The sequence below is a fragment of the Nicotiana attenuata genome, chromosome 3 (genome assembly GCF_001879085.1).
Source record: "Nicotiana attenuata strain UT chromosome 3, NIATTr2, whole genome shotgun sequence".
Taxonomy (NCBI): domain Eukaryota; kingdom Viridiplantae; phylum Streptophyta; class Magnoliopsida; order Solanales; family Solanaceae; genus Nicotiana; species Nicotiana attenuata.
The window spans coordinates 69510286-69530981 of NC_031991.1; the positions used below are offsets into that span (position 1 = coordinate 69510286).

Sequence of the window (20696 nt, forward strand, 5' to 3'; positions counted from 1 at the left end):
CATAGCCTGAGTCCCGGTTCAACCGTAGTTGAACTTTTTGGTGAAGGCGCATAGCCTGTCTTGGTTCAACCGTAGTTGAACTTTTTGGTGAAGGCGCATAGCCTGAGTCATGGTTCAACCGTAGTTGAACTTTTTGGTGAAGGCACGTAGCCTGAGTCCCGGTTCAACCGTAGTTGAACTTGTTGGTGAAGGCGCATAGCCTGTCTTGGTTCAACCGTAGTTGAACTTTTTGGTGAAGGCGCATAGCCTGTCTTGGTTCAACCGTAGTTGAACTTTGTTGATTTTGATGATGAAGGCACATAGCCTGAGTCCCGGTTCAACCGTAGTTGAACTTTTTGGTGAAGGCGCGTAGCCTGTCTTGGTTCAACCGTAGTTGAACTTTTTGGTGAAGGCGCGTAGCCTTTCTTGGTTCAACCGTAGTTGAACTTTGTCGATTTTGATGATGAAGGCACATAGCCTGAGTCATGGTTCAACCGTAGTTGAACTTTGTTGATTTTTTTGGCGAAGGCACATAGCCTGAGTCCCGGTTCAACCGTAGTTGAACTTTTTGGCGAAGGCACATAGCCTGAGTCCCATATTGTGGGTATTGAGTGCTGAAGCTCGATTTGGATTCGAGACCTTGAGCGGCTCATCCGTTGTCTTCCCAACCAGGGTTTATAGGCTGTCTTGAGGCGACTCTCGGCTCGAGATATCTCCGTGCCGGTTTTTGGCCGGAGCTCGTATCAGGGATGCGGGAGATGCCTTACAGAGACCTTCCCTTAGGAGGGGGGGGGGGGCTTCTTCTTTTTGTTTGCACTATCTGAGATCGGAGAGAGAGAGAGGACTTAGATCTTGATTTGAGATCTTCGAGTTCCATCTGCCTGATATGCCGCTTTGGCTTGTTTATGCGGGGTTGTTCTTCTTTTTCCGGCGTTTCTTTCCTTTTGGTCCATGGAAGAACTACGCGATTTTGCTATGAAATCCCCACAGATGGCGCCAAATTGTTTGCTCAAAAGTTATTACATATCTTATGAGTATAAAATAATACAAATGAATCACGGGAAACTCATAGCAAATCGTAATAATCCGTTGGACCAAATGAAAGAAACGAAAATAAGTACTCAGGATTAGGGGGAGAAACATTAGAAACCTTTATTGATAACATTTGTTTGGTCTGCCTCTCCATGAAGAGGTTCAGAGCCTTACAATGGTGTTTTCTCTTCCCATAAGATGGGTATATTTTTTCCTTCTCTCTCTTGTCAATAGTGGTGAAGAAGCAACCCCCCTTTTCTAGGGTTCCCTCTCTGGGTATTTATAGCTGTGGGCTTCGTGAGCTGGCGATAAGTGGCCGTGACCACGTTGGGATCTCGCCTTTATGGTGGCGGATAGGCCATGGCCTTGTCGATCGAACCAGATGCGGGTTGAACATCGTCAATTCTGAGTGGTCGTGCCATTAATTAATCATGAATTAACTTAAAACGGGATTAGCCTCGTTAATTATCGTGGGATCAAATTCTGACCCATACAAGTACCTCATCTAATTTAAAACGGAGGGAGTATTATATATTAAGGTTAAAATGAAAATATTGAAGTAAATTATTTCAAATATAATAAAAATTAATAGTCCCTCTGTCCCAATTTATGTGGCAGAGCTCGGATTTCGAGAGTCAAACTTCTTAATTTTGACCGTGAATTTAGATATAAAATCTGTAAGTCTTTTGAAATAAACTTATATATTTGAAAACTACGTAAACAATGTTATAAGTTACAATAATTAACAATTCAAAGTATTTAAAAGGCGTATGAAAAAATTACGGTCAAATAAAAACTCGTTTAACTCTCGAAATCCGAACTACACCACATAAATTAGGACGGGGAAGTATATTTTTGTAAAACACACTAAAAAAGTGTTGGAAACTAAACCAAGAATAATTAGTATTCCTAAGTTGTCTAGGATTTGATATTTGGTAGTTCATTTAATTCATATCTAGTTAGGTTTTGATTGCCAATTTTATATTGGGATAGGTTTTTGATTTTGTAGTATTATAAATAGGGATACTATTACTTGTTTTTCTTGTTGAGAGATTCAAGAGTTTATGAGTTGTGAAAAGCCTCCTACCAAGTTCTCTCCCTAGTTTAATAAATTTATTCTATATAGCTTTTGCTGAATTTTTTGCTTGTGTCTAAATTGTTCTTCGGGGTATTTCAATCCTTCAAATTGGTATCAGAGCCTGTGTGAGATTCTATCAGAGCCGGCGGAGATCCAAAAAAAATTATGGATACTCCATATTTACATGATTACCAAGTTTTCATGTTTGATGGCAGAAATAATTTTGAAGATTGGCATCAATATATGAAATGTTTTTTCAATGTTGTTGGATTATAGCCCATTATTGAAACAAGATTTGAGGAGCCTCCATAAGGTACAACATTGACAGGTGGTGCAGCTAAGTAATTAGAGAAAAATAGACAATTGGATTATAAGGCAAGTTAGTATCTCACCAGCAAGGTTGAATTGCGTGTATCTAACAAATTTTTGCATGCAAAATCAACAAAGGAGGCTTGGACAATCTTGGTGAATTCACATCGAGGTTCCGCCGAAGTAAAGAAAGTCAAATTGCAAGAGCTAAGGAGACAGTACGAGTTGGTCCAAATGAAACCAACAGAGTCCGTTAAAGAATTCATTACAAGAATTACTAATATTGTCAATGACATGGGGACCAATGGAGAAGTACTAGATGAAGTTAAAGTGGTTGAAAAAATATTGCGGTCCTTGAGTATAAAATTTCACACGAAGAAGGTGGTTCTTGAGGCTACCAAAGATCTTAGCATTTTTACAAATGATGATTTAGAAGGTGAATTGGTGACATATGAGATGACCCTGACTCAAGACACACCCGAAATAGTGGAGGAGGCATTGCAAGAAAAGGTGAATCAACCTAAAGCAAAAGAAGAGGCAAGTTATCCTAAAGAAACAAATCAAAGATGCCAGAATTTCAGAGGTAGAGGTCGTGGTAGAAGTAACTTTCGAGGCCATGGTAGAGGTAATTTTTCTTATCAATAAAGAAATAGCAACAATTTTTGGAAGGAACAACAAGGTCATCAAAATTTTCAAAGACGTGATAAATCTAAGATTCAGTGGTATAATTGTGGTAAATTTGGACATTATGAAAGCGAATGTTGGTCTAATAAATCTGGTAATAAAGAAATACATGCTAAGATGGCTGAAAATAATGGGGATAAACAAGAAACTTTATTGTTTTCTAGTTCTGGGTTGAAGAAACCAAAGGGAATGAATGGTTTATTGATCCGGGTTGCAGCAATCATATGAGTGGAAATAAAAATTATTCACTGTTCTGGATGAAACATTTAGAGGTACAGTAAGACTTGAAAATAACGCAAAGGTGCCTGCTGTTGGAAAGGGAAAAATTCGCATTACTGTGAAAGATGGTTCTTCTAATTTTATATCAGATGTGTTTTATGTGCCGAACCTTCATCATAATTTATTGAGCTTGGGTCAACTATCAGAAAAAGGGTATGATTTGCGTTATAAGTATAGGATTGTCACAATCAGTGATGATAAATTTGGACTAATTGCAAAGTTTAACATGAACAATAGCCGTTTGTGGCCTCTTTATCTCAATAATGATGATTTACCTTGCTTTAGTTCTATAAACTGTGATGATACTTGGTTCGGGCATCTACGTCTTCGGCATCTGAATTTTGGGAGTTTGAAATTTCTTGCAAGAAAGAATTTGGTTGATGGTTTGCCTTCTATTGATTTTCCTGACAAGAAGTGTGAGTCGTGTATCTTGGGAAAGAAGTACAGAGAACCTTTTCAGAAAGGCAACGCTTGGAGAGCTAATGCACCATTGCGGTTAATTCATTCAGATTTGTGCTCAGTTGAAGTTTCTTCTAATGGTGGTAGCAAGTATTTTATTACTTTCATTGATGATTTCAGCTGAAAGACTTGGGTATATTTTTTGAAAAATAAATCTGATGCATATGATATTTTTAAGAGCTTCAAAGTTTATGTGGAGAAGCAAAGTGGGTGTTTTATTAAAATATTGAGGACTGATAGGGCACTCAATTTCTTGTTTGTGATGATTATTTGAAGAAGTATGGTATTAAGCATCAATTGACAGCTAGATATACACCTCAGCAAAATGGTGTGGCTGAAAGAAAAAATAGAACAGTGATGGACATGGTGAGATCTATGATGCATTCCAAAAATATTCCAAAAGATTTTTGGGCAGAAGTTGTTTCATGTGCAATTTATGTATTAAATAGGTGTCCTACACGGTCTAATTTTGGAAACACTCCCCAAGAGGCCTGGACAGGTAAGAAATCAAATATTTCTCATCTAAAAGTATTTGGTTGTCTTGCTTATGCTCTTGTTCCTGATGCTTTGAGAAAGAAATTGGATGATAAAGCTGAAAAATATATTTTTATTGGTTATAGTCATGAGACAAAGGGTTACAAGTTGTTTAATCCAGATACAAGAAAAGTGATTATTAGCAGAGATATTACTTTTGATGAGCAGAGTTCTTGGGATTGGTAAAAGAAGGATCCTGAACCATCTAGGTCTAAACCAATAATTCCAGTCATAGAGGAAGGAAGTTCTAGCAGAGATCAAGAGGAACATGTAGTAGATACTGTTCAAGCAGAGATGTCCAGTCGCCAGCAAAGACAACACCAATTACCCAGCTCGTTTGCAAGATTATGTTGTTGGCATGATAAGGATTTATCTGATGAAGATATTGTAAATTTTGCCTTATTTGCAGATTGTAATGCAGTTGCTTTTGAGGAAGCTGTTAAAGATGACCGATGGGTTCATGCAATGAATGAAGAAATTCACGCTATTGAGAAAAATAATACATGGGAATTGACTACTTTACCGCCCTCAAAAAGACCAATTGGAGTGGGTATACAAGACCAAGTTCAAACCAACTGGAGAAGTGGATCATTTTAAGGCGATATTAGTTGTTAAAGGATACAAGCGCAGGTATTGATTACTTCGAGGTATTTGCACCTGTTGCTAGACTTGATACTGTTCATATGATAATTTCGTTCTGCCAATAATTGCTGGAAATTTTTTCAAATGAATGTGAAATCTACTTTCTTAAATGGTGCACTTAAAGAAGAAGTGCATGTTGAGCAGCCTGCTGGTTATGTCAAAAGGGGTCAAGAAAATAAAGTTTATAGGCTGAACAAGGCATTATATGGATTGAAACAAGCACCTAAAGCTTGGTACACTCGTATTGATTCTTATTTTATTGGACATGGATTTCAGAGATGTCCATATGAGCATACTTTATAAATCAAATTCAAGCCTGGAAAATATATTCTCATTGTGTGCTTATATGTGGATGATTTAATTTTTACTGGCAATAATCCTAAATTAATTTCTGAGTTTAGGGAGGCAATGATTAGCCAGTTTGAGATGACTGATTTGGGTTTAATGTCTTATTTTCTTGGCATTGAGGTATCTCAATTAGATAATGGAATATTTATCTCTCAGAAAAAATTATGCTAGTGATATTCTAAAGAGATTTAATATGGATAAAGCCAAATCAATTTTGACCCCTATTGAAGAAAAATTGAAGTTGGTTAGAGATGGGACTGGTGATTTTGTTGATGCTATATATTTTAGAAAATTGGTAGGGAGTCTAAGGTACTTGACTTCTACAAGGCCTAATATTACTTATGGAGTTGGATTAATTAGCAGATTTATGGAGATTCCACGGCAATCCCACTTGCAAGCAGCAAAGCGAATTTTGAGATATATTCAAGGTACTCAAACTGATGGTATATTTTATTCAAAGACTAATGATAGTAGTCTTGTTGGATTTACAGATAATGATTGGGCTGGTGATATGATACAAAGAAAAAGTACTTCTGGCTATGCATTTTATTTCGTTTCTGGTGTATTTTCTTGGTATTCCAAAAAGCAACAAGTTGTTGCTTTATCAACAGCTGAAGCAGAGTACATGACTGCAACAAGTAGTGCTACACAAGCATTGTGGTTAAGAAGAATGCTTGGATTTCTTCAACACAAGTAAGACAGTCCTACAATATTTTTTTGTGATAGCAAGTCTGCAATTGAGTTAACAAAGAATCCAGTTTTTCATGGGCGTAGCAAACACATTGATATCAAATTTCACTTTATTCGTGACTTGGTTCAAGACAAAGAGATAGTTATTGAGTATTGCAAGACTGGAGAGCAAGTTGCTGATGTTTTCACAAAGCCACTAAAATTGGAGTTATTCATCAAGTTGAAGAAGATGTTGGGCATGATCAAATTTGAAGATCTTGGTTTAAGGGAGGCTGTTGGAAACTAAACCAAGATTAATTAGTATTCCTAAGTTGTCTAGGATTTGATATTTGGTAGTTCATTTAATTCATATCTAGTTAGGTTTTGATTACCAATTTTATATTGGAATAGGTTTTTGGTTTTGTAGTATTATAAATAGGGGTGCTACTACTTGTTTTTTCTTGTAGAGAGATTCAAGAGTTTATGAGTTGTGAAAAAGCCTCCTACCAAGTTCTCTCCATAGTTTAATAAATTTCTTCTATATTTACTGAATTTTTTGCTTGTGCCTAAATTGTTCTTCAAGGTATTTCAATCCTTCAAAAAGAAAGAATTTCACATAAGAAACAGATGAAGTATTTCTTATCCCTCCTTTTCTACCTCTCAATCGTCACCCATGTTCAAGGCACTAACGGTAAAGAACAATTCTGCCAAAATCCCCATCAAACAAACCAACAACGATCCAAGGGTATTCTTGTCAACAACTAATAAAAACAACCTTGTCAACATTATGTGATGGTGTCACCCCTAACAAATTTTTATCTACTAGAGGTAATAATCTCACGTAACAACAAGAAAAAAAAATCCCTGGTCAGAAATTTTCTTCATCTATATGAATTACTAGTTAGTATTACTCTATTGTCCACATAAACTCCAAAAATGAAGAAGCTAACATTGCCGGAACCCATAAATTTTCCGGGCAAATCTACTCATTTCTCGGCGGAATGTTGGTTTGACGACACATGTATCCTTGACATGGACTACTTTGTCACAACACTTTCCGGCATTAAAGCCAAAGGTGTTCGTCCTGAACTTATTGGCTCAATAATTACTCACTATGCTTCTAAATGGCTTCCTGACCTTTCTACTGGAGAAGGTATTTATAACAATTCTCACTCTTACCTAGTCTAGTACATATAATGATAGATTCTATGCTAAAAATTATACGTCAATATGTCAAAATAGTACTACTTTTTATACATGTATATTAATGTTGAATGCCGTTCCCTTAGAGGAATTCGCGATTTCGTCAGTAAGTACATGTAGCTCAATTTAATTCTAGTTTTGTAGGGTACTTCAAAAGGTATTACTCTAAAGATCCTTGCTGCTACTGAAAGTATTTGCTGCACTCTTTTTTCCTTCGTCTAGTTTTTGCGATGAATCTAATTTATTTTTGAAGGTTCAGAAGTGTTAAGCCCAAAAAATTTCGAAGACTCACCGGAAAGTGTCACGGCGTTATGGATGAAAAAGAGGTTCTTCGTAGAAACTTTGGTAGGAATTCTGCCGCCGGAGAAAGATTCAATCCCTTGCAATTTCCTCTTGCGGCTGCTGAGGGTTGCCAACATGGTTCAGGTCGAGCCTGGTTACCGAGCCGATTTGGAGAAAAGGATATCGTGGCAACTTGACCAGGCTACTTTGAAAGAGCTAATGATTCCGTCATTTAGTCACACGTGTGGGACATTGCTAGATGTTGAGCTTGTTCTTAGGTTGGTTAAGAGGTTTGTGAATTTGGATGAAGCTGCGAGAAGTGGAACTGCTTTAATTAAGGTAGCGAAACTTGTGGATAATTACTTAGCTGAAGCTGCTGTTGATGCAAACTTGACATTGTCGGACTTTGTTGCTCTTGCTGGTGCATTTCCTGAACATGCTCGGGCTACAGATGATGGCTTGTACAGAGCCATTGACACATATCTCAAGGTAAGTACCAAATCTTGTTATTAATGACATTAATTCTGTAATGACAACATATTTTGGCTTTTTAGTACATCACCAAGAAATCCAATATAATCCCACAAGTGATCAGGTCTTAAAAGAGGTAGTATATATGCTGACCTTAACCCTACCTTATAAGACAAAATATTTTGGCTTTTTGGTGACTCTCGCAATTATAGTTGCATCCCAAAAACGTCTGTTAACCTTATAAGACAAAATATTTTGGCTTTTTGGTGACTCTCGCAATTATAGTTGCATCCCAAAAATGTCTGTTATTAGTCGTTAGCACGGAACGTGTAAGTCGCTATGTAAAAAGTTATTGTGGCTAAAGTGTCTAGTGACGATTTTTTTTTTTTTCATATTTAGGTAAGTGCTTTTTGTAGCTGTATATGCAAGAGCTGTAGTGAATTACTACTATATTTGTATAAATTGGTCACGAGAATTTTTCTTCCAAACCAAAAGAGCATGGTGGGGGAGGTGGGTTATTAGTTGTAAAAAGGAAAACGACCTATCGAGTTGCTATTTGGTTAGATTAGGTTACGAGTTTTGGCATTGTCCTACTATGAGATTCCCAATGCCAAAATGTCCAAGTAGAGAAGGTACAACAGTGCAAGTATTGTTGAAATTTCTCCAGACAAAACATAAACCACTCACCACTGTTTATCCTAAATTTGGCTTTTCTTGTGTCTGCTCATTACCTCTTTGCTAAAAGTATTGCCTGGAGTAAGTTTGAGGAGAAAAATGAAGCAATAATCTTCACTGGACTTAGTAATTCTAATTTTAGAACTTTCCTTTCAGCTACAGCCTATGTCATGAATAAAAGGGTAGCCCAGTGCACTAAGCTCCCGCTATGCGCGGGGTCCGGGGAAGGGCCGGACCATAAGGGTCATGAATCATGGAAGAAAATGTTTTCCTTCAAATTGTACAAGACAAGTCGCGAAGATTAATTAGTGTTAATAGCTTGTTAGCGCCTAATTACTCATTGTTAGGTAGCTAAGTGATTTAGTATTGAAAATAGAGAGCTAATGTTTTGTGCACGGATGATGTGTAAATAATTTTTACACTATCTGTACGTTAAGTTGATTTATAGTATCATGTACTAACTTCTATATATATCAAGCCTGATATGATAATCTAAAAGCAATAAAGTAATAACCTGCTATAACCGATTAAGTCGTACTGATACTCCAAATTATTTACATTGACAGGCGCATCCCGGGGTGACTAAACAAGAAAGGAAAGGTCTATGTAGATTGATTGATAGCAGAAAGCTTTCGCCAGAGGCATCTCTACATGCAGCACAAAACGAACGTTTACCTGTGCGAGCAGTAATTCAAGTATTGTTATCCGAACAAACCAAGCTCAACAATAACAAGCAGCAAATTGATTGGAGTGGTACCTTTATAAGTGGAACCCGAAGCCCCAACGCGGGGATTAATGATCCGTCTCAAGCTCGGTGTATGTCAAAGCGCGAAATGAACGTTCAGCAGATGGAGATAAAGAGGCTAAAAGAAGATGTTCTTAGGCTACAGAGTCAGTGTATGGCAATGCAAGTACAGATTGAGAAGTTACAGGAAAAGAAAAGAGGTAGCAGTTTCTTTAGTTGGAAGAAGATTATTGTACCTTCTTTAGTAAAGCATGATAAATTTGGAGAGGTTGATAGAGAAACTGATGTGGGATTTATTGGAAGACAAACTCCTGTGGATATGAAGACTAGGCTTGTTCGAGGCAGAACACCTAACAAGTGGAGGAAATCTTTGTCCTGACAAGAGAAAATTTTAGTGTTGAATTTGGAATAGGTGCAGGTTATCAATCAATGCAAAACTAAATCTAATTATTACTAGTAAGATTCATAAGCTTAGTCATTGTTTTTTCTTCCTATCACGTATCCTAGTAAAAGGGGAAAAAAGTTAACGTGTACTATTGCATTTATTTATATTAATAAAGATATATGTATCTGAATTTGCTCCTGTCAAGGGGATAATAATTCCACTCTTGATAACACTATTATTGCACTTTCGCTTATCCAATGTATTAATCACTAATTCTTGTACGTAGCAGAAATTTTAACAGATTGCATTGCGTCAAATGTGCATTGTCTAGCTAAGAATAGTTTATGTTGTTACTCAGGGAGACATCAAGCTATTTTGGTCTTCAAGAAACGGCTGGGCGTGTTTCGAAAAATAATTCATGCCATAACTCAATTGTTCGCAACTTCCACGCTAGACCAAAAATAAAAGGCTAAATGTCTAATCGATTTTTTATGCTTCAAAAATAGGGAGCTTTACACAAGTAGCCGACATGATTTATTATTTATTTTTTCTAGCTAGTATACATTGATTATAATTAATTATACGCAGTTATATGCATGGTATACATGAATTATACATATATTATAATTAGTCGACTATTTTTAGTTTAAACAATTGGAACGGTGATTTAGATGATTTTTCTTACGAAATTATCATAGAAGACAATGCTTTAAAATGATATAACTTAAAGCGCATACTATAATACGACCCTCCTTACTATCAACATTGGATAATCAATTTTTCTATCCTACAATTATATATATGCAGATTTTCTGTTGACATGATGGAGTATTTAGCTTCTAATCTCAAACACAAACTTAGTGGCTAGTCATGTAATGGACCATTGTATTTATTTTGGCTATCTTTGTAAATATTGTTTCAGCTTGTTTTAGTTAGTGTATTAGTTAGAAGGCAAATTTCGTTGTATTTGGCACTCGATAGAGGCCCACTATATAAATATACAGTGCTGGATCTAGAAGGATCCATCGGTGATTTTCCTCTCATTTCATTTTTCTCAGATGAAAGTATCCTCTCTCTATGTGTTGAAAACCCGCCTAACCAAATTTTCCCAAATTGCTCGATCTAGAATGGTATCATCTTACCCGCGTTCATTTCATTGACGCTTGGAAGTTTTCCGGCCATCACTGTTTTCTTTGAGATTCGAGTTGACTGTTTGTTTTTTTGCTGTTTTTCATCAATATGTGGACTTTCATCTTAACGTTTGGGTTATTTTCCGAAGTATGCTCTCCGATTTGGTCCTAATTTGCACACTGAAGGTGTTAGGGTTTTTTTTTACTCGACCTTGACTGGGTGATTGTATCTTCTCAGAAGGTTGTTCTTCTCTGGTAGTGAAGAAGGCGGGTAAACTCGTTCCTCTCTTTCTAAACTTGTTTGAGCAGAGTTCGTTTTCCTTATGTTGTAATATTTTTTGATTTCACTAGTTGTGTATTAGTTGAGCTTTGCAATAGGAACACATGATACCTTTTCCCCCCGATCCTTCTTGTCCTTTGTTTGTCCATTCCTCTGACATTCCTCAGATCTCTTTAGTTTCTGTTCCCTTTTCTGCGAGTGGCTTTGGGAGGTGGAAGAGGAAGATGATAGTTTCCTTGTCCACAAAGAATATGACAGCCTTTGTTGATGGTATATGCACTAGGACAAGTACCAATGGACCTCAGGATATGTGCAATAATATGGTAATTTCCTGGCTGACTAGTTACGTTTCCCCTGAAATAGAAAAAAGTGTGCAGTACTTTGAAAGTGCTCAAAGTATTTGGACTCAGCTCCAAGCTAGACATGGGACTGCAAATAGGGCAAAGATTTTTTAACTTAAATGAGAATTAGCCTATACTTCCCAGGGAGCACGGGACATAGCTAATGGTAGGCTAGAATCACGTGTTTAGTCATAGTTTGCACTCCAATTACTTTATTTTACTTGTTGAGCTTAAATGTTAGTGTATTGCACTTACTATGTGTTTTATGCCTTATAGGAAGTGATTTCTAGTTAAAAAGATATTCGGGAGCTAAATTGACAAGTTGGAGCTTTAAAGTCTGAGGAAAATCCCAAGGGATTAAACCGGGTTCGCATTTGGGGGTCGGGAGCCGAGTTTGGATATCAAAAATCGACAAAACGGAAACACTCTGGAAAACTTGAACTGTCGCGCCGCATGGTGCAGCGCGACAGTACATTTGCTGCCATCTGGCAGAACTTTCTCTCTGAACTTCCCCACAAGCGCCTTGTATGGGGCGGCGTTCCTGTGTAATTTTCTCAGAGTATTTGTCCTTTTTCGGTTAGGAAAAGGTGATTTCTCTTGGGCCCACTCCTACATGGTATAAGTACACAAAAAAGATATTTTTGAAGGGACTTTTGACCTCGGAAGATTTGGGCGAGCATTGGAGGTTACAAGACTCTGGATTTCATCATCTTTCCATCAATTCAATACGAGAGTTTGGATTGTAAAGTTAGATTGATGCTTCCTTATTCTTTAATTATATTTGCGATAACTTCCTCTATGATTATGGAGTAGTTTACCTTAGGGTTTGACATATATGGTATTTTGATAAATATTTGTGGATTTTAACTCTAGTTCTTGCTTGAATTCGTTTAGGGAATTGTTGAAACTTTATTCGTCAGGTTATTTAATTGAAAGAGGAATATCTTGGTGATTATCTTTGCATTATTCTATTTGATTTTATTCATTGATTCTCTTAAGTAATCGAAAGAGCATGTTGAATGTTGATTAAATTAAGTTAGGAGAATATTCTAGAGTTGTTTCCCTAAGGACCAATAGATTAACGCATGCTTACATACTTCACAGTGCTTATATTAGTTTATCTCGTAGAGTTAAGATTTAATCAAGAGAGGAGTCTTGACTACATGTTTGAACTAATCATCGAGTGAATTCGTGAGATTCATTAGAATATTAGAGTGAATTAAACTAGAACTACATCCCAAATAGCTATCTTGCACCTATCCTATCAAACCCTTATTCTCACATTTATAAGAAACCACTCTGCGAATCTCTAGTTCCTTAATGTCAATTATCAATTACGTTATTTAGCAGTTAAACTTAGTTCATAATCATTTCACACAAGTGTTGATCCTCCTGAATAACAATTAAACCAGAAATTACTCGAACATTGTTTAAATCCAATCCCTGTGGAGACGATATTATACTATACTATCTTTGATTAGCGAGCATCAATTTTGTGTTGCGGTTTGCGCTCGCCAATTTGGTGCCGTTGCCGGAGATTGGCGATCAATAGTGTTCAAAATAGATTTTGGTGCTAATTCAGAATTTATTTTTATTTTGTTCTTCACGGGTTTCTCTTCCGTATGCAAGCAACAGGTTAGGTCGTGGAGTATGACTCGATCTTCTTCAAAACAAGTAATACCCTACAAACCGGAGTTCGAAAAACACCTGCATCAATTGAGAAAAGAGAAAGAGTTCACCAAAAAGTTTTTGGGGGCAACCTTCAACCCAAGAACACATGGCTAATAACAGTGACGATGAGGTAGATTTAGCTGCAATAGAGGCAGCACAAGATAGAGAAAAAGCTGCAAGGATAGTAGTTGAGGCAACCCGTAGAGCTGCTGAGGAGACCGTCAACGATGATGGGGGTCGAAGATAAATCGACCCTTGATTGAAGACCAATTCGAGAATGTTGTACCCAGGCCTGGTAGAGCATTGGGTGATTATGCTAGACCAGTCTACAATCAGGGACTATCCAGTGTCAGACCTCAACCAGTAGCAGCTAATAATTTCGAGTTGAAGTAGGGCTTGCTTCAAACTATCCGGAAAAACTGTGTGTTCAAAGGGAAGGTGAATGAAGATCCTAACACTCAATTGATGGATTTTGAGGAAATCATGAACACCTTCCAGTACAATGGAGTGTCAAAAGATGCAGTATACTTAAGGGCATTCCCCTTTTCACTGAAGGATGACGCGAAGCACTGGCTTCGTAGCTTACCAACAAGTTGATTAGGACATGGGAAGATATGACTAGAAAGTTTCTTGACAAATACTTCTTAGCTGCAAAAACAGTAAAGTTCGGAAGCGAAATTCACAACTTCTGCTAGACGGAGACCGAAACAGTTTTTAAGGCTTGAAAAAGATTCAAGGAGATAGTGAGGAATTGTTAGCATAACGATATTGAATTATGGATGCAACTCCAGGACTTTTGGGATGGACTGACACCTCCCTCACGACGAACTCCGAACACTACTATTGGAGGTCCTTTAATGAAGAAGACTCCTGAGAAGATTGTGGGAATTCTTGGAAGACAAACTCCTGTGGATATGAAGACTAGGCTTGTTCGAGGCTGAACACCTAACAAGTGAAGGAAATCTTTGTCCTGAGAAGAGAAAATTTTAGTGTTGAATTAAAACCTTGCGCATGCTTATATATGCATATATATGCTATTTCGAAGGTATTTTTGCATATTTAAAAATATAGGAAAATATTGGGTATCAACAGCTGCCCTTCTTTACCCGGGAAGGATGAAAGAATTTTCGGGTAAAAAAATGATGGCCAATTTTGACCGAACGAAACGGTTTGAGAGATTAGGCCGCACCCTAGCTTCTGAGCTGCCTACATATCCCTGGTTCTACAGGAATCAGGCCATGTGTAGTTCTGGATTCATCAACGAAGTTTACCGGTGAAGTCATCTAAAGAGCAGACGCAACATCTAGGACCGGGTGAGTGAACGATTTACGGATGGTGAGGTTTGACATGGTTGGGAAAACTGGAGCGGGATCGCTTATGCTGGGATAGTTGTTGCTTGCCGGGTAACTTGCAAATAAACGATACAAGCATAGATTGCGTAATTTAAACATGATGCGAATTCCTGTTGGACCATGAATGTTGTCTTTGGACTAGGAATGGCGTCCTCAGACCATGATGTCCTGGGCCATGGGTTGTTTGGGTGTAGGATTCGCAGGCCATGAAATGATGTTCTCGGGCTATGAGGATGGTGCCTCCGAACCATGACGCCTTTGAATAATGATACGCAAAAGATTGAAAGAGATCCTCGGGCCATGACATGGTGTTCTCGGTCCATGAAGATGGTGCCTCCGAACGATGACGCTTTTGGATGAGTTGGCGATATTTCAGCCCATGAAGGATGCAGTAGTATGATGTGGACAAGACAAAGCTTAGTCTTGCGAAGTGAAGGGCAGAACTTAGCCCGTAAGAAAAGCGAGATAAATAGTGTTTGAGATAGCGCTTATTTTCGAAGAAAAATTGGAGGCAGAGCTTAGCCTCGAAAGGCAGGAGAGCAGCCTTATGCAAAGATGCGAATGCAGATGGAGGTAGAGCTTAACCTCGGAAGGCAGAATGGTAGCCTTATGCAGATTGGAAGGCAGAATGGTAGCCTTATGCAAATTGGAAGGCAGAATAGTAGCCTCATGCAAAGCAGATGCAGATGGAGACAGTGTTTAGTCTCGGAAGGCAGAATAGTAGCCTTATGCAAATTGGAGGGCAGAATGGTAGCCTTATGCAATGCAGATGCAGATGGAGACAGCGTTTAGTCTCGGAAGGCAGAATAGTAGCCTTATGCAAATTGGAAGGCAGAATGTAGCCTTATGTAATGAAGATGCAGATGGAGACAACGTTTAGTCTCGGAAGGCAGAATGGTAGCCTTATGCAATGCAGATGCAGATGGAGACAGCGTTTAGTCTCGGAAGACAGAATAGTAGCCTTATGCAAATTGGAAGGCAAAATGGTAGCCTTATGCAATGCAGATGCAGATGGAGACAACGTTTAGTCTCGGAAGGCAGAATAGTAGCCTTATGCAACAAATGACGGTAGAATTTCCTTAGCTGATAACAGATTGCAGCGTCGTGATTACGGGGAGCATTGTGACATACGAAACATCACTGGTGTGTGCTTATAGCAAATATTGGGAAGTTCAACGGTTCTGAGAATCGTATTTTGAACGATGTTTGTCCCATGGGCGTACGATATGTTTAATGATTTCGCAATCCTAGTGCCTGCATCCAAAGAAAAATTGTGAGTTTTGCAAGGGGGGAGGTTAGTTCGTGTCCCCGCTAGCTTGCTTGACTTATTCATCTTTGATCNAAATTGGAAGGCAAAATAGTAGCCTCATGCAATGCGGATGTAGACGGAGACAATGTTTAGTCTCGGAAGGCAGAATGGTAGCCTTATGCAATGCAGATGCAGATGGAGATAGCGTTTAGTCTCGGAAGGCATAATAGTAGCCGTATGCAAATTGAAAGGCAGAATGGTAGCCTTATGAAATGCAGATGCAGATGGAGACAGCGTTTAGTCTCGGAAGGCAGAATGGTAGCCTTATGCAATGCAGATGCAGACGGAGACAGCGTTTAGTCTCGGAAGGCAGAATAGTAGCCTTATGCAATGCAGATGCAGATGCAGATGGAGACAGCGTTTAGTCTCGGAAGGCAGAATAGTAGCCTTATGCAAGAAACAAAATAACACATGACAGTAGAGTTTTCTTAGTTGATAGCAGATCGCGGTAGTGTGATTACTGGGAGCATTGTAACTACGAAGCATTACTGGTGTGTGCTGATAGCAAATGTTGGCAAGTGAAACGGTTCTGAGAACAATGTTTGTTCCCTGGACGTACAGTATGTTTAAGGATTTCGCAATCCTAGTGCCTGCATCCAAAGAAAAATCGTGAGTTTTGTAAGGGGGAAGGTTAGTTCGTATCCCCGCTGGCTTGCTTGACTTGTTCGGATTTGATCTGGTGATACCGTCTGTATCATTGGGGTAGCATTGCTAAACAAAGCAGTTTCAATAATAAACGTGTATGATTTTGTAAAAGTATGACATAAATGTATAATTAAAAATAGCTTTGAGATGAACCGACGACTGTGACATAGTTCGGGACATTGCAACCTCTCCTGCTACAGAATTTTGAGGGTCCTCCTCAAAATTCTGCCCCAGTTTGATGGGTTGAAATTTCTGACTGTTGCTCGTGCGGCGATCGGTGGAAATTACTTCGGAATTTTGAGGGTCCTCCTCAAAATTCTACCCCAGTTTCCAATTGCGGGGGGAAATGAAATTTTTTTTGAATTGTGACCGAACCCATATGGCTGCCTACGTATCCCCTCTTAAACAGGAATCAGGTTAGGCGTAGTTGAATTTACATCATATAAGGAAAGTACAAAGATTATACATATTAACGCTTGGCTGTATCTGTATTGATCGGCTTTGGCCAGACTTCTCCGTCCATTTCTGCAAGTATGAGGGCTCCTCCTGCCAAAACCCGGTGAACCATGTATGGACCCTGCCAGTTGGGAGAGAACTTCCCTTTGGCTTCTTCTTGATGCGGAAAATTTTTCTTCAACACCAGTTGCCCCGGTGTGAACTGTCTTGCCTTGATTCTTTTGTTGAAGGCTCTGGACATTCTGTTTTGATAGAGTTGACCATGGCAGATTGCATTCATTCTCTTTCCGTCTATAAGGGCTAGCTGCTCCTAACAACTTTTTACCCACTCTGCGTCGTCGAGCTCGGCTTCTTGTATGATCCTTAGGGAAGGAATTTCTACCTCAGCGGGAATGACAACCTCTGTACCGTTAACCAGCATATAGGGGGTTGCCCCGGTTGATGTGCGGACTGTGGTGCGATATCCCAGTAGAGCAAATGATAACTTCTCGTGCCACTATCTATGCTTCTCTATCATTTTCCTCAATATCTTCTTGATATTCTTGTTGGCGGCTTCTACAACTCCGTTCATCTGAGGCCTGTAGGCTGTGGAATTCTTGTGTTTGACCTTGAAAGTTTCGCACATAGCTTTCATCAAGTCGTTGTTGAGGTTGGAGCCATTATCAGTAATGATTGACTCTGGAATTCCGAATCGACAAACAATGCGGTCGCGGACAAAGTCTTCCACGACTTTCTTAGTCACTGCTTAGTAAGATGCTGCTTCGACCCATTTGGTGAAATAGTCGATGGCTACTAGGATGAACCTGTGTCCGTTGGAAGCGGTAGGCTCGATTGGTGCAATAACGTCCATTCCACAGTAAGCTGGCTGATTAAGGATTTTCACCGGAATAGGATCAATGAAATTCTTGTCTGGATGTTGTATCATAGATGATAGGGTAGCCAATGCATCGGCGAACTCATTCTGGATTCTGGGAATATGTTAGAATTTCGTCTTCGTGAACCTCATTCTCAATTCCTGCACGTGGTGCAGATACGGGAGTATCTTCTTGTCACGACCCAAATCCCCGCTCTGGTCGTGATGGCGCCTCTCGTGAAGACAAGGCCAGCCAACTAACCCCTATCGCCTTTTCAAAAATAGTTAAACATGAGTAAGCAGTCTAAATATGATTTAATAATATTGATTAGCGAAAATACAACCCAACACAGCCCTAATCAGGGTATCACAAGTCACGGGCATCTATGAGAGTGTAAATACAACTACAAGGTCTAAAACTACACTGAACAGGAATAATGAACAACAGAGAGAGAAGCGGTGCTGCGAACGCTGGCAGTCACCTCGCTAAACTCTTATAGCTCTGCCTCCAATCAACCAAAACCCGCTACCGGGTGAATAAATACCTGCATCTGCACACGAGGTGCAGGGAGTAATGTGAGTACTCCAACCCAGTAAGTAATAAGAGTAAATAAAGACTGAGCAGTAGGAAATAATGAATCCACATTCGCGTTAGACTCAATAAACACAACAGGCTTTCAAATCATAATACGAGTCAACCTTCCCTTTTAAAAATCCAGCTTTTAGTAAAAATCAATTTTGAAATGCTTCCAGCAGTTTCAGTAGGGGTTCAATACCATTTAAAATAATAATAGCGATTAAAGCCATAATCGGCCCCTCGGGCAAAGCATAGTTCGTAAAACAGCCCCTCGGGCGAAACAGTAATCATAAATACTTCATAACTTGAAAATCTCGGTAGAAATAACCAAAGGCCAAATTAGTGATTAATTTCTGAACATCTCATAAACCCCAGTTTAAATAAAAGTTGTTTTAAAATATTTGTTCAACTTTCTGACAGAGGCTCAATATAAAGATGAGTGAAAACAGTCAATAAATCAACATATTCGATAGAAATTCACTTTAAAGAGGAGTGAAATCAATAAGTTCATAAACTGGCCTCTCAGGCAAACATCACTTATATGCATGTATATATCTATCGCCCCTCGGGCTAGCCTCTCTGTCACTCGTAACTCAACTCTTACCAATCAGTACTCGTACTCAGCATTCACGCTCAATAGGTATCCATATAGTAACCGCTGCGGCGTGCAGCCCGATCCATATATCGCTGCGGCGTGCAGCCCGATCCATATACTTCGTCGATGGCACTCACTGGGGGTGTGCAGACTCCGGGAGGGGATCCTACAGCCCAAGCGCTATATCGCTGCGGCGTGCAGCCCGATCCAACATATTGCTGCGGCGTGCAGCCCGATCTGTATCCATATATATATGCTGCGGCGTGCAGCCCGATCCATAGATAAATAATCCTCACAACTAGGCCCTCGGCCTCTCTCAATCATTAACCTCACCATTAGACTCTCAGTCTATCTCAATAAAACAGGGAACTCAGCCCAAAACAGTTTTATACATTTTAAGAATATAGTGATAAAGCCAGTTTTGAGTAATAAACAAGTAACACATGACTGAGGATATGCTTTCAAACAGTTAGAGTGAGGATAGACAGTAAAAATGCCCCTAAGGGTCTCAACAAGTCGGCACAAGGCCCCAGACATGGCATACATCCCTGATATATAATAACATCAAACAATTAATTATCAAATACGCATTAAAGTACTCGTTCGGGATGGACTAGGTCACAATCCCCAGCGGTGCTCTACCCCACGCTCGTCATCTAACGTGTAAGTCACCTCAAAGTAACACAACGATGTGTAATCCGGGGTTTCAAACCATCAGGACAGTATTTACAATCATTACTTACCTCGAACCGGCGAAATCTCTAGCTCACGACGCCTTTGCCCCTCAAATCGGCCTCCACGCGCGTCGAATCTATCCAAAATCAGAACGAATATGTCACAATATGCTAAGGGAACAAGGCCCAAGCAAAAGCAATCGAAAAATATCAAAAATCTCGAAATTAGCAAAACCCGAGCCCCGAGCCCACTTCTCGAAACTCAGAATTTTTTACATCAACGGGTTCCTTATCTCGCCACGAGCCCATACATACCAAGAACTCTCAAATCCGAGCTCAAATGACCCATCAAATCCCAATTTAAAATTCAAACATCCAAGCCCTAGTTCTTCCAAATTTTAGCCAAGTTTCCATGAATTCCAAGGTTAATTTCACATAATAATCACGTTTTTAGTTCATAGAACTCACCTCCAATTAATCCTCTTTGAATCCCTCTTCAATTTCTCCCAAATAGCTCTCAAGGTGCTCAAAAATGGTGGAAAATGACTTAGGTTCGCGGAGCAAAATGTTTTATAACTTCTGTCCAGCTCTAGATTTTTCCTCTATGCGATCGCGGCCCAAGGCTCGCGATCGCGAAGCACAAAATTCCAGCTCCAAGTTTTACCCTATGCGATCGCGTTCACACACCTGCGATTGCAATGCACTGCCCCTTCAACTCTATGCGATCGCACTCACACTCCTGTGATCGCGAAGACATGCCACTCCAAACCTATGCGATCGCAATACATCATCCGCGATCGCGTAGAACAAAAATAATATGCTGCCTCAATTCCTTCTATGCGATCGCGAGGGTCCTCCCGCGATCGCGAAGACCAAAAATACCCTGCAACAGCTGATGCATTTTCTGCAATTTTCCCAAGTCCAAAACTCCCCGTTAGCCATCCGAAATCACCCCGAGGCCCCCGGGACCTCAACCACAAGCACCCACGCATCCTAAAACATCATTCAAACTTGCTCCAATCATCAAAACACCTCAAAC

General features: G+C 39.3%; 1 protein-coding gene across 2 annotated transcripts; it reads left to right on the forward strand.

The window, feature by feature from the left end:
* On the forward strand, positions 6857–9974 carry LOC109224043 (root phototropism protein 3-like). 2 transcript variants are annotated; one of them, XM_019388584.1, is made up of 3 exons: positions 6857–7166; positions 7476–7987; positions 9211–9974. In XM_019388584.1, exons 1-3 carry the CDS (start codon positions 6950–6952, stop codon positions 9766–9768), a joined length of 1287 nt encoding a protein of 428 aa, XP_019244129.1. In that variant the 5' UTR covers positions 6857–6949; the 3' UTR covers positions 9769–9974. The 2 variants fall into 2 exon arrangements, with proteins under 2 accessions (XP_019244129.1, XP_019244128.1); XM_019388583.1 differs by having other exon boundaries at positions 6858–7166; positions 7470–7987.